The sequence below is a fragment of the Myodes glareolus genome, chromosome 1 (assembly GCF_982192425.1).
Source record: "Myodes glareolus chromosome 1, mMyoGla1.1, whole genome shotgun sequence".
Taxonomy (NCBI): Eukaryota; Metazoa; Chordata; class Mammalia; order Rodentia; family Cricetidae; genus Myodes; species Myodes glareolus.
The window spans coordinates 35,356,735-35,369,542 of record NC_142026.1 but is presented as its reverse complement, the minus strand read 5'-3'; the positions used below and the strand labels follow the sequence as shown (position 1 = coordinate 35,369,542).

Genomic DNA, 12,808 nt, shown 5'->3' with positions numbered 1-12,808 from the left:
TGGGAGGGGTACATCCTTTCTCTTGCCCTCGGCCCTCAGTTACCACTTTCTGATGCTATTGAACCTGTGCTTGGTGTAAGCTTGTGACTGAGTGTGGTCAGTGATGCTCTCTCTCTCATGTTCTGTCTCCCTCTGTCTCAAACTGTCCTATGTAAATGGAGCCTTTGTGTCACCTTCAACACACCTGGTCAGAAACTCCTTAAATTTCACGTTCAGCAGGGCCAGAACCCACTCACCCTGGACATGCCCAGCCAGTGTGTTATGACCATACCTTGCCTAGTGTCCAAACCTTCTTTTGTGTCTGTCCCTGGCTAGGCCACTTGCCTCCTGTACTCTCTTGAGACTTTGGGCCTTGATGGCCTTCCAGTGGCGCTGCGGCGTCCATGTCAGAGGTAGACTTTCCAGGCCAAGCCTGTGGCCTCCTGCTTCCCACACAGAGCTGGGACTTTAGGGTACAGTGGTCCTTCCTCTGGGATCTCATCCCCAGTGGGCCTCTAAGGCTCCCGGGCCTGCTCCACTTCCCACCCTGCCATCTAGCAAAGGGGGCAGATGCCTGCCCAAGGTCAGTCTCACTGGCCCGAGGGGATATGTCTGACCCTTGACAAGCTCTGTACAAGCTCAGAGGATAGCGTGGGCTAGGCTGACCTTGGTGTGGAAGTTCAGGGTCAGAGGTCTGCCTAGAATCTGCCTCAGTCTCTCTCTTTGTACTCCCAACCAGGCCTCCAGAGCCTTTAGGAGACACAAGCATATACTGATTCCCAAGTGCAAGGGGGCAAGGCCGTGGTTGTATACAGTGGGGCTTAATAATGGAAGGCTGGTTGAGCAAATAGTTTGCCCTGATTTGTAAAGAAGTGTGTATACACACACACACACACACACACATCAGGCTGGGAAGATGGCTCAGTCCTGCCTCAAAAGCACAAGGACATGAGTTTGATCCTCAGAACCCACATTAAAAAGATAGGTGTCATGGCATGCTTGTCATCCCAGCACTGGGGAGGGTAGAAACCGGATCCCCGGGGCTCGCTAGCTAGGCAGCCTCACTTGCTTGACCAGCTGTGTAGACAGCTTTGCTCATCACAAGCACACCAGTAATGTGTCACATGAAGTCACCATAATGTTCTTAGCTGATGAGAATTTTCAGCTCCACTCATCACCCCGGAGGACGATTTCTGATGGGACTGCATGAATGCATATGTACATATGTCACGCATACATAGCCACATCAGGATCCACTATCACAATACATACAGAGGTATAGGTACTGCATGTTTAAAATGACCCGTCCAACTCAAACCCGACACAAAGCCACACTTCATTTGTGCCTCCTCCTCTCTGAATCTGCAGTTGTCATCTCTCACAGTGATGCTCACTGTCCCTTTTAGCTTTGTCAACTCGACACAGCCCAGAGTCAACTGAGAGGAAAGCCCTCACTGAGGAGTTACCTAGATCCGAGAGGCCTGTGACCCCATGTGTAGATGCGCTGTCTTGATTACTAGCTGATGGAGGAGGGTCCAGCCTGGTGTGGGCAGTACCACACCAAGGCAGTTGGTCCTGGGATGTAGAGTAAAGCTGGCTAAGCAGGAGCCTGCAAGCATGTAAGCCAGAGGACGAGCCAGCAAGCAGCGTTTCTCATGGCTCTTGCCCTGATGTCCCTTAATGATGGATTGTGACTTGGAAGCGTAAGCTAGATAAATCCTTTCTTCTTCTAAGTTGCTTTTTCTTTGTTAGTGTTTCATCACAGTCACGGGGAGAAACTAGGACATTCACATCATTCTCTGTATGTTTACCCTTCCATTCATTAGTTTCAGAGCTACAAACGCATACCTCAGTGAAGCACAAAACTACATTCGGAATTCCGTATTTGTTTACTATTCTTTTTAGTTTATTTTTCAGGCCTATGCACAGTCAAAGTACTTCAGTAAAATTACTTTCTAAAATTAGTACTGAAGCCACTATTATAAATATAAGACATCAATGGAAGGAAAAGAGAAATTAAAAATGCAGAAACAATCCAAATAAAACTATGAGTAAAAAAATAAAACAGTTGAGGGCCAGGAGATAGCTCACTCAGTAAAGTGCTTGCTACACAAGCATGAAGATTTGAGTGTGAGCCTAGAACACATATAACAGGGCTGAGTGTCGTGGCTCACACTTGTAATCCCAGTGCTGGGGGAAAGGGAATGGGTGGCTCCCTAGGACTTCCTGGCCATTCAGTCTAGTTGAACTGGTGAGCTCCAGGCTAATGAGAGATCTTGTCTCAAAAACTCAAAAACTTTGGCTTTTGAGACAAAGGAAGATGTCCAGGGTTCATTCTGGTCCACACACACACACATGCACACGCACACGAACATGGATGCTCACTCATATTTGTGAATATGTACACACAAACAGATAAAAAAGCTAAAATAAAAATACATTGAGTCAGGCATACTAGCAAATGCCTTTAATCTTAGCACTGGGGCAACTGAGGCAGGAGGATTACTAGTTCAAAGCTAGTCTAAGACAAATAGTGAGATCCTGTCTTGAAAAAACAAGGGCTGAGAATGTACCTAAGTGACAGAACACTTACCTAGCATGCCCAAACCCTGTGTTTAATCCTCAGAATTGAAAACAAGGACAAAAGCAAAACAAAGGCCGTTGAATGATATGAACAGGAAGATTGGTCACTGCAGATCAGACTATCAGTGACCATGAAAACACAGCAATTAGAAACACCTCAAGACCCATCTATACCAGTGGTAACTCTTGGGCATATACCCAAAGGATGCTTCATCTTATTGCAAAGACACTACTCAACCATGTTCATTACTGCTCTATTCATAATAGCCAGAAAGTGGAGACAACCTAGATGTCCCTTGATGGAGGAATGGATGAAGAAAATGTGGTGCATTTACACAATGGAGTATTGCTTAGACGCTAAAAAAAAATTACATCATGAAATTTGCAGGCCAATTGACAGAACTAGAAAAAAAAGTCATCCTGAGTGAGGTATCCCAGACTTAGAAAGACAATTCTGAATTGTGAGTGAGTGAGGTATCCCTGACTTAGAAAGACAATAAGACAATGTATTTGCTTATATGTGGGTATTAGCTGTTAAGTCAATGATAACCAAGCTACAATCTCTAGAACCACAGAGAGCAGGTATAGAGTAAGAGACCAGAGATTACAAATAGATCTTGTTAAAAAAGGGGGGGCGAATAGAATAGATAAGTATGACTGGATATGGGGACTGGAATAGGAGGATCAGGTGAGGAGGGGAAGGAGAGAGAAGATTGAGAGTGAGACTACAGAAAGAGATAAAATTAAGGACAATTTGAAGGATAGTATGGAAACCTAATACAGTAGAAGCTTCCTAAAACTACACACACACACACACACACACACACACAGAGAGAGAGAGAGAGAGATTTCATTTAGATTACACACACACACATAATATATATACACAATATATATACATATATATACATAATATATATATATATATATATATATATATATATATATATATATATATATATACACAATGATCCCTAAATGATGGGATGATGGTGAGACAGAATCTCAACAGGACATTTCTTTGTCACCAAATGAAGCTTCCAGTGCTGGTATTGGGATACCTAATTTGAGCTACTGACCAAAGGGGGCCCATGGGAATCCCCAAACAATCCAGGCTATTGCCAAGACAATAAGTTGCTCTCCATAATCTGACAGCAAGGCCCCATTGTTGAAGACAATACCTACACAATTCATTGAACATAGACAGTTCGAGCTGGTACCTATAGAAAGCCTTCATCTCTACATGCTAGTTAGTGTCTTTGGTACAGGAAGATAGTCTGCATTCTACCAAAAGAGAAACGCAAACATCAAGGCAGCCACAAACCATTCAATCTACAATGCTGTCCTGTCTGCACGATATGCTAGGGCAATGGTGGCACAAACCTTGTGGGAGTAGCCAACGAATATCTGATTTGACATAAGGCCCACTCCATGAAATGGAGCCCAAATCTGACACTGCTTGAGTGACCAAGAACCAGAGACTAGATAGATAGATACCTGAGGGACTTAGGGTAAAACCAAATACTACTGGTCTAAAAAAGTTGTAGTGATAAAATGACTCCCAGTGACATTCTGTTATACCCAGAAATCAGTGCCTTGCTCAGCCAGCATCAAAGAAGCTTCTCCTGAAGAATATGGAAACAGATACAGAGACCTACATTGCACAGAGAGTGAAAGACTTTGGAACATTTGACCCTAAATAGAATGTTTCCATCAAATCTCTCCTCTCAGAGCTCAGAGAACACCATAGGAGAGTAGGCAGAAAGACTTAAGAGCCAGAGGAGATGGAAGACAGACAGACAGACAAACAGACAGGCAGACACAGATACAGACAGACAGACAGACAGACAGACACAGATACAGACAGACAGACAGACAGACAGACAGACAGACACACACACACACACACACACACACACACACACACACTGCGGGATATTTGATCACTGTGAACCCTGAGTTTGCATTAATTAAATAAAACCTTGGGTCAGGAGGCAGAGCCAGCAACTAGGTGACAGGAAGTAGGCATAGAAAATTAGAGGGAGTCTGGAAAAAAGACAGAGAAATGCCTGTCTTTCTTAGAAATGCCTAAGGAGGAAGGTCAATTGGTTGCTTCTCGGGCTTCTCTGAGCTAGCAGGTTTTCACCCCAGCATCTGATTCCCGGGTCTTTATTGGTAAAATAGAACGATAGAAACTAAGTTAAAAATTACATTTTCCCGCATGCAGTTCTGGTGGGAAGGGGAGTCACGCCGAGGCTTGGCCTGAACAGCGGGAGAGTGATGGCGGAGCTGCAGTCAGAGGCTGAAACAGCAGTGAATTCAGGTCGCTGGGCCAACAGTAAAACAACACAGCAAAAAACAAACAAACAAAAAACAATAACAAAAACAAACCAAGACCCTCTAAATCAATATGACCGGAGCTCACATGAATTCAGAGACTGAAGCAGCATGCACAGGGCCTGCCTGGGTCTGTACTGGGTCCTTCGTGTTTATATTATGGCTTCCAGGTTAGTGTTTTCATAAGACTCCTGAGTGTGTGAATGAGTGGGTCTCTGATTCTTGTACCTTCCCTTGGGATCTTTTTCTTCTGTTGACTTTTCTTATCCAACTTCAACGTAATAGTTTTTTTTTTAAATTTATCTCATTACATTTTATTATTATCTGTTAAAAGTCTGTTCTTTTCTAATAAGAGGCAGAAGGGGAATGAATCTTTTGGGAGAGGATATGGGGGGAGGAATTGGGAGGAAAAGAGGAAAGGAAAATCATAATCAGGATACAATATGCTATTATATGAGAAAAGAACTTATTTTAAATAAAAGAAATAAAACAGAAAACAGAAAATTAAAAAAAGAAAAGACATATCCAAATCAGGTCAATGAGATGGCTCAGCAGGTACAGGTGTTTACCTCTAAACCTGGCTCCCTGAATTCTGTCCCCGGAACCTACACGGTGGAATGAGAGAACCAACTCCTGTAAATTATCCTTTGGCCTTCGAATGTGTGCTATGATATGCACCCATCTTCGCAAATCAATAACATGTAATAAAAATAGTCTACTGAAAATAAAGGGCCCAGGGGAAGGGACCACCAATGACAGAAGAACATTTCGGTGAGCTCTGGGTAGCAGCACACAGTAGGAAGTGCCCACCGTGAGTCTTCAAATGAGGGCCGCAAAGGACAGAAGAATTACTTGAAGACAACAGAAATTTCTCAAATTTCATGAAAACCATATAACCACAGGCTGTAAGTATGTATGAACCTTGGGCAGAAGAAATACTTTAAAAAATGCCACAATAACACACCTGAGACTCAAATCTCTGGGAAGCAGGGGCAAAAGGGAAATCTTGCAGTCAGAGGGAAGAAGACATGTTAGACCCCGTCTACCCACACGAGAATGGCAGGAGGAACTGTTAGGAACTGTGCAAAGCCAGTGGAACACTTCCTTTAAAAATGGGATGTTCAACCCAGAATCCCACAGCCACACTGCAGACACAGCTCTCAAAAGGAAGGTGAGCAAACCCGTTTCACAGGTAATTTATGCACAGCAAGTGAACACTACAAGAAATGCCACAGGAAGTCTTGCTGTACGTAAGAAATGAAATCTGGAAACAGCAAAACTGGGTAAACAGAAAAGACTGTCCAATTTTAAAGTCTCTATAGATGACAATTGGCTGCTTACAGCAAAATATTAGCAGTGTATTATTTGGGCTTAATACCTCTGTGAAACTATGACAATAGCATGCGGCAGCATGGGGAAATAGATGGATGCTATTTTAAGGTCCTGACATTGAATTTGAAGGAGTTGGCCAAAGGTGTCCCACATGCTCCCCAACATATAGGCTAAAGCTGTTGGTTACTCTCTGTAGCCCGATGGTAAGGTCCCAGTGCTGAACACAGAACTTACATCATCGAACATGGGAAAAATCGGGCTGGTGCCTATCTAGGAGCTCCACCCCTGCTGACTAGTACTGGGAGTTACTTCAAATGCTACTGGAGGAGAAAAGTAATTAATTTCACATGTGAATAGTAAATCAGGAGGCCAAGTCAGCCATACTGGTAACCGTTATCAAACGCAAACACTATAAATGCTTCAATTGAAAAGGAGAGGCTGCCAGGCTGGATAGGAAACATCCAACTTCACATCCTTTTGTCCTTACCAGAGAAAGAATAAAGGCCACCATCGGCATGGTGCTGTGAGAGTTCTGGAAGTCGGAACGAGAAGTCGTGCCTACCCTAGCCGGGCTGCTACTGTCTGTGCTATCTCTATACACCTTCTCTTGTTGTCCTGGGCCTTTGGGGGGTTCACATCTTAGCCATAAGACAAGCATCAGCCACATTCAGAGAAATAAAGAGGCAGGGCTTGGCAGTGAGGGACCTGTTCAGGAAAGGCCTCTTAGAGGAGCCAGGCAAGTGTGGGAAGGGGAAGAGACACGGATCTCATTGGTGCTCTCAGCTCTGCTGTGTCTACAAGTAGAGGAGGCAGATGGTAAGGAAGGTTAGGAACTGGACATCCAGTGAAGATGCACTTGCAGGGGACAGAGCCTGGACCACAGTGACTGCAGATTCCGAGAAGTGGTGTAGGGAGCAAAGAGGACTTCAGTTTGGGCCCCCATGCAGGGGCACAGTAAGAAGGCAGCTGGATACGTCTGAACCCTAAGTTCAGCTTCCTCACCTGCACGTCTCACTCACAGACTGGTTCTACTTTCCCAAGTCTAGTCCTCCCTGTACAGGACGCCTGGCTACCAGCTCCGAGCATCTAGAAAATCCTCTCTGACACACACAGTGACCTGCTGAGACCCAGGCCCAAGTACAAGTATACAAGGAAGCCCTGTCATCAGAGGGAGAAATCACTGTCTACTATGCCAGAGCCAAACCAAGGCTCACGAGAGGAACAACAAGGCAGAGATGACAAAGTTGCACATAGAATATGAAGAAGAAGAAGAAGAAGAAGAAGAAGAAGAAGAAGAAGAAGAAGAAGAAGAAGAAGAAGAAGAAGAAAAGGAGGAGGAGGAGGAGGAGAAGGGGGAGGAGAAGGAGGAGGAGGAAGAGGAAGAGGAGGAGGAAGAGGAAGAGGAAGAAGGAGGAGGAGGAGGAGGAGGAGGAGGAGGAGAAGAAGAAGAAGAAGAAGAAGAAGAAGAAGAAGAAGAAGAAGAAGAAGAAGAAGAAGAAGAAGAAGAAGAAGAAGAAGAAGAAGAAGAAGAAGAAGAAGAAGAAGAAAGAAGAAGAAGAAGAAGAAGAAGAAAAGTCTCTTCGGCCCGGTATCTACAGGGTAGAGACAGACTGTGCTCTAAGGGTAGGAAGGTCAGCACATCTGATGGTGTGGAATCAAACCTTGCCTCAAGGGTGTGAGAAGTGATGTTTTGGTCATCAAGAGTTCGAGTCAAGCTGACTATTAACTGTCCTTCTCACCTTTGGGCTCACCCTCTGACCTCTAAATCCTCGCCGTTTTCCCACCCCAGGCTCTATATTTCATGCACTGCCTCCAGAGTTTTCCCAGAGACCAGTATAGCAAGTAGTTTCTCAGGCGCAATGGTCAGGGATGATCAGAGTGCATGAGCCTTAACATGGCTGGAGGAGCTACCTGGAGGATGGGTGGAGACGGCTTCCCAGAGTGCCAGCACCCTGTTGGCTCCTTCACCCTGCTCGGGCTGGATACACAGCTGGGAGATCCCTGATCACACTTCAGCCGCTGTACCACCTTAACAGACTCCTGGCCCTTGGAGGAGCCCAGCACCCTGAAGGACATAGCTCACATGGTACTCCCTTAGAAGCGGACAGGTCATACGCCACCCAAGGCCACAGAGGAGGCTCCCAGTGCCAAGCGAGACACGATTCAGGCCCGGCAGGCCATATTGCAGCTTCAATCTTTACTAAGTGTCTGGCGGTAAAAGTTCCAGTCAGCAGGCAGTGGGCAGTACCCCAAACCCACCAGGAACTTCTTACCTCAGGAGCTTCAAAAAACCTCAGCAACAACGTGTGCGCTCAGTAATTTCCGGGCCAGCTACTATGGCACGAGGAAGCAGCAGAACACAAGGTCCTTTCTAGAAAGGGGCCACCCTCAAGCTGGAGCTGACATGCTAGGAAAGTGTCTGCATTTCTCTAAGGAAGTCACAAGGAGCGCCAGTCTCATGCAGGGCACTTCTGATTCCCGCTGGGATGTGGGGTGACACAGAAAATTGGGGCATGCGTTCTTTCACTCATTCCTTCAACGAACCTACTTTTAACCACGCCGTGAGGGCAAGGAGAGCTGCTGACGCCATCTCTTGCTATGTGGGGTTGGATGAGGGCCAGAGCAGGGGCATCCTCTCAGCCTGAGGGGCCTGGGGACACTCAGCAGACACCCTGCTCTTGAGACAATGCCTCCTTTTCTCCACATAGCCTTGACAGTCACCTACCCACCTGTGAAAGTGCTGCTTCAGGCTAGATAAATGGGCAGGGCTTCCTGAAGAAGTCCACGTTCTTTTCCATTGAGCAGAGGGAAAGGCAGGGTACACTGTGCACACCATGTCCACATCAGCGGGTGCTTTTTACAGTGTATGAATAGGGAGAGGCTCCTGTAGGGCGTATGTTTTCCTAGAGCCAGAGATTGGTTTCTCGTGCTAAGAGGGTCAACCATTTCAATAATATTTTCACCTGCGATGTGGGAGTGGAAAATTCAAGGCTAGCCAGAACGCTCAAAGAACATATTGACAGAGCTCTGTTAGGATGGGTCTTCACGTTCCTGAGATGTACAGGCCTCTTCCTGCTGGGCAGACCCCGAGCGCAGTTCTTCCTGTCTACAGCTTACAAGTCCCAGGCCAGAGGGATTTTCAGTGATGGCTGCCTCTCTCTCCTCTCTCTCCATGCCCTCCCTGTTCATGTCACCAGACCCTGCCACCAAGGTGAGGAGGCCATTCTGAGTGGGCACAAGAAGGCTGTGGAGTGCCACAGTGGTGGACTGTGTGGGTTGATGGTGGCAGCTGTGGGGATCGGTGTTTTGGAGATAGTGGTGGTGGACAAGTTGGTGGGCAACCGTCCATGTCAGGAGGATGAGAATGCAGACTATGTGGCTGGTGATGGAGGCATTGCTCAAGATGGCGGGGATGCCCATATGGGGCCGAAAGAGGCAGTGCTTGTGACAGAGGTGAGGAGCCAGTGGTAGTACTGATAGTGGAGGTGGTAGTGCTAATAGTGATTGGCATTGAATGTGGCAGAGGCTGTGGTTAAGATGGTGTTTTAACTGTAGACCAAGTTGGCTCAGATGTTTCTAAGCCGATTGGGTGATTTCGAAGAAAACGTCAGGGCTGGCGCTAAGTGGTCATTTCACCACAGCTCATACCCACCCCCCACTCCCCACCCCCATCCCCGCTGTGCACAAGTGCTTGGCTCGGGGTCAGATCCTGGGAACAAGGAGACTCAGGCTTTGTTATCCACTGACACCTTTCCAGCATCCGTGTTGGGGGCTGGGAATTACCTTCGGGAGTCCCATTTAGAGAGTCTGAGCCTGGATGACCAACCTCTGGACTAAGAATGGGAGAGAGGCGTAAACCCCTCCACACTGCCCCTAGCTGCCAGCCCTGCCCAGCGCAGGTCTTCTACAATTAAGCATGTCACGCCAGAATTCCTCCTGGCCCCGGGCCTTGGGTGGTTAACTGCGTGTGAGGCTGAAGTGGCCTAGAGAGGGCTGAGGCCATCACAAGCCAGATGCCCCACTGGGAAAACTGTGACCAGAGGCCATATACCCACTGCCACATAGCTCTGTAAAGGAACAGGAGCGAGGGTCCCCACTTGGTAGCTCTGTGGATGCCTGGCGAACAACTCTGCCAATGTCCCAACAGGTCGGGCCATGAGCCGGAGGGGCGCGCCGCGCTCCGCTGGCCTGGCTGTCGCCTAGGTGCCCTGGCGGCTGCTCGCCCCGCCCTGCCCACGCCTCTCCAGCCAGCCGCTGTCCGGTCTTGGCGGCGGGAGAGAGGAAGCGCTGTCCTCATTCCACCTCTGGCTGCCGCGGTGCCAAGATGCTGGCCGCAGCAGCAGCGGGAGTTGGGGAGGAGGGCAGCGACGCCCTCCCTGGAGCCCCCTCGATCTCGGGGTTACTCACGTAGAGTCCGGAGTGCTCGGCGCCGAAGAACGGGAAGGGCACCGAGAGGGGCTGCAGCCCTGAGCCGCCGTCGTCCTGCTTTGGGGTGACGGCGTCGCCGCGCTTCGTGCCGAACGGGTAGAAGTCGGCGAGGGGCACCGCAGAGCGCACCCCGCGAGCCCCGAGCCCCAGGGCTGCGGCCAGCAGCAGCGCCCATGCGGCGCCGCAGCGCATCGCCGGGCTCTGAGAGCGGATCAGGGTGCTCGAGCAGGTGGCCGCAGTCACCGCACGGCCGACTGGCCGCACTGTCGCCTGTCGCTAGCTCGCGCCGCACTCTAGGCGCAGCACTGCTTAGGAAGGCGCGAGGCAGGATCGCGGACCGCCGACCCACCTCCGGTCCCAGGGTTTAAATAGTCAGCCCTGGCGGCCACCCGGGAGGGGCGGGGAGAGGCGGGGTCATGCAAATAGTGGCAGTTTTAACTTGCTGGTCTTCTGGACGGGAGGGAGCCAGAGCGAGGTCCCAGGTTTCCCTGTCTCTAGGCGCTTAAAGTCGGACTAGTTCTGGGTGCCCCGAGACCCCCTAGCTTCTGGAGCTCCCTTGCAGTTGGGCATTCATGAGGTGAGGAACTGCCTTTTCTCGGCAGGGGCGCCTGGGCTAATCGAGCAGTTCTGAAGCTGACTGGTTGCCCTAAGGCCTGATTTTGGACAGGTTTCCTGAGTGTCCTCTGGGTCCCTGTCTGTCCAGAGCATCTTTCCCTGATAGAATGTCAGTCTGGGCCCACTTTGTCCTGCAGCACGTAGATGAACCAAGTGTGGCCACACTCCAATCCTAGCCTAGGTCACCAACTTTCGATGCCAGCTGAAGCCTGTCCCAGGGTCTGTTCCTTATCTGGTTTCATTGGAGGTGAACCTTGGGCCTGGGAGACTTGAAGACTTACACATCTTTCTCCCTATGTAAGGGTTATTTTTCTGAAGGGATCAGACACCTACCACAGCTGGAAAGTGTCAGGGAGACCCATGGGATAGGCCAATATCCAGGCCCTGGGACAAATTAGTTGTTATGGTGCCTTAACCTTCCTTGCTCATCTTGAGAATTGCTTTTTAAGTGGCTGTCCTGCCTTAGGAGTGCAATCTAACCCATTTCTGTGTCCCCAGAATCACTCCAGGGATTTGACTCCTAGAACCTCAGTCCCCTTGTCCGCTCCCACATCCTACTATTGGGTGACATATAGCTATAAGTCAAATCTGTGATCCCCAAAGACAAGACGATTTCTCTCAAAGAGAAGAAGAAGATGAAAAAAAAAAACCTGCAAGAGTAACGGCTGCTGTTGCTGAGATTCTGGGTGGTTTTATGCTGGCTTTGCGTTTTCCGTGTTTCCTGACATCTCTCTAACAAGCGTGTGCTGTGTTTTCAGTTAGAGCAAGGAACATTACTTGCTATTTTTTAAGGTATAGCAGAGAGTTCTATGTGTGTCAGTCAGGGGTTCCTAGCTTATACAGATCCTCTTCTCAGCAGCCTTACCACTGTGATGTCAGGGACTGGCACTAGATTTAAGGACATCTTTGTTTGTACTGGCAAGAGTCTGAAAGTGGCCACTTCCTTCCGTCCTATGCCTAGTGCCTGACTTGCCTTGCTCTTGCCCACACACCTCCCTTTGTGTAGCAATCTTGTTTTGCAGAGGGATAAGCCAAGGCTGGAGATGGGAAAGGTTCACCTCGACAGTTAGCTATAGAAGGTCAGCCCCTGGTGACAGAGGTGGTGGCGCACGCCTTTAATCCCAGCACTCAGGAGGCAGAGGCAGGTGGATCTCTGAGTCTGAGGCTAGAGTGAGTTCCAGGACAGTCAGGGAACTACACAGAGAACCACATCTCCAAAAACAACCAAACCAAACAACAACAACAAAAGATCAGCCCTCGGGCCAGGCTCCTGGATTTAAGAAGGCTTTGTGGGAAGTTCCCTGGCTTCACTGACCAAGCCAAGTCAGGGTCATCAGGACCAGGCCTCTCAAGGCTTCCAGCAGGCTTGGTCACTATTCTGGGGACCCAGGAACTCTGGGGACCCAGGAACTCTAGCCTCTTTGTTGGGTTCCGCACCTGCTAGGAAGCTTCAATCTCCTGTCTCACAGGCTTTCTCACATGGAAATGCAGTCCTAAGGGTGGAAGTTTAGGGGAATACAGATTTGCCTTCCTG

The 12,808-nt window shown here is 48.6% G+C and overlaps 1 protein-coding gene across 1 annotated transcript in view; it reads right to left on the bottom strand.

Annotated features, from left to right (window-relative positions):
• Sned1 (sushi, nidogen and EGF like domains 1) overlaps nt 1-10,987 on the bottom strand; it is a 60,865-nt gene extending 49,878 nt beyond the window's left edge. The window contains 1 exon segment of the mRNA XM_087905717.1: nt 10,639-10,987. Coding sequence (XP_087761843.1) covers nt 10,639-10,851 — 213 coding nt within the window. The 5' untranslated portion in view covers nt 10,852-10,987.
• Nucleotides 10,988-12,808: the final 1,821 nt, after the last annotated feature.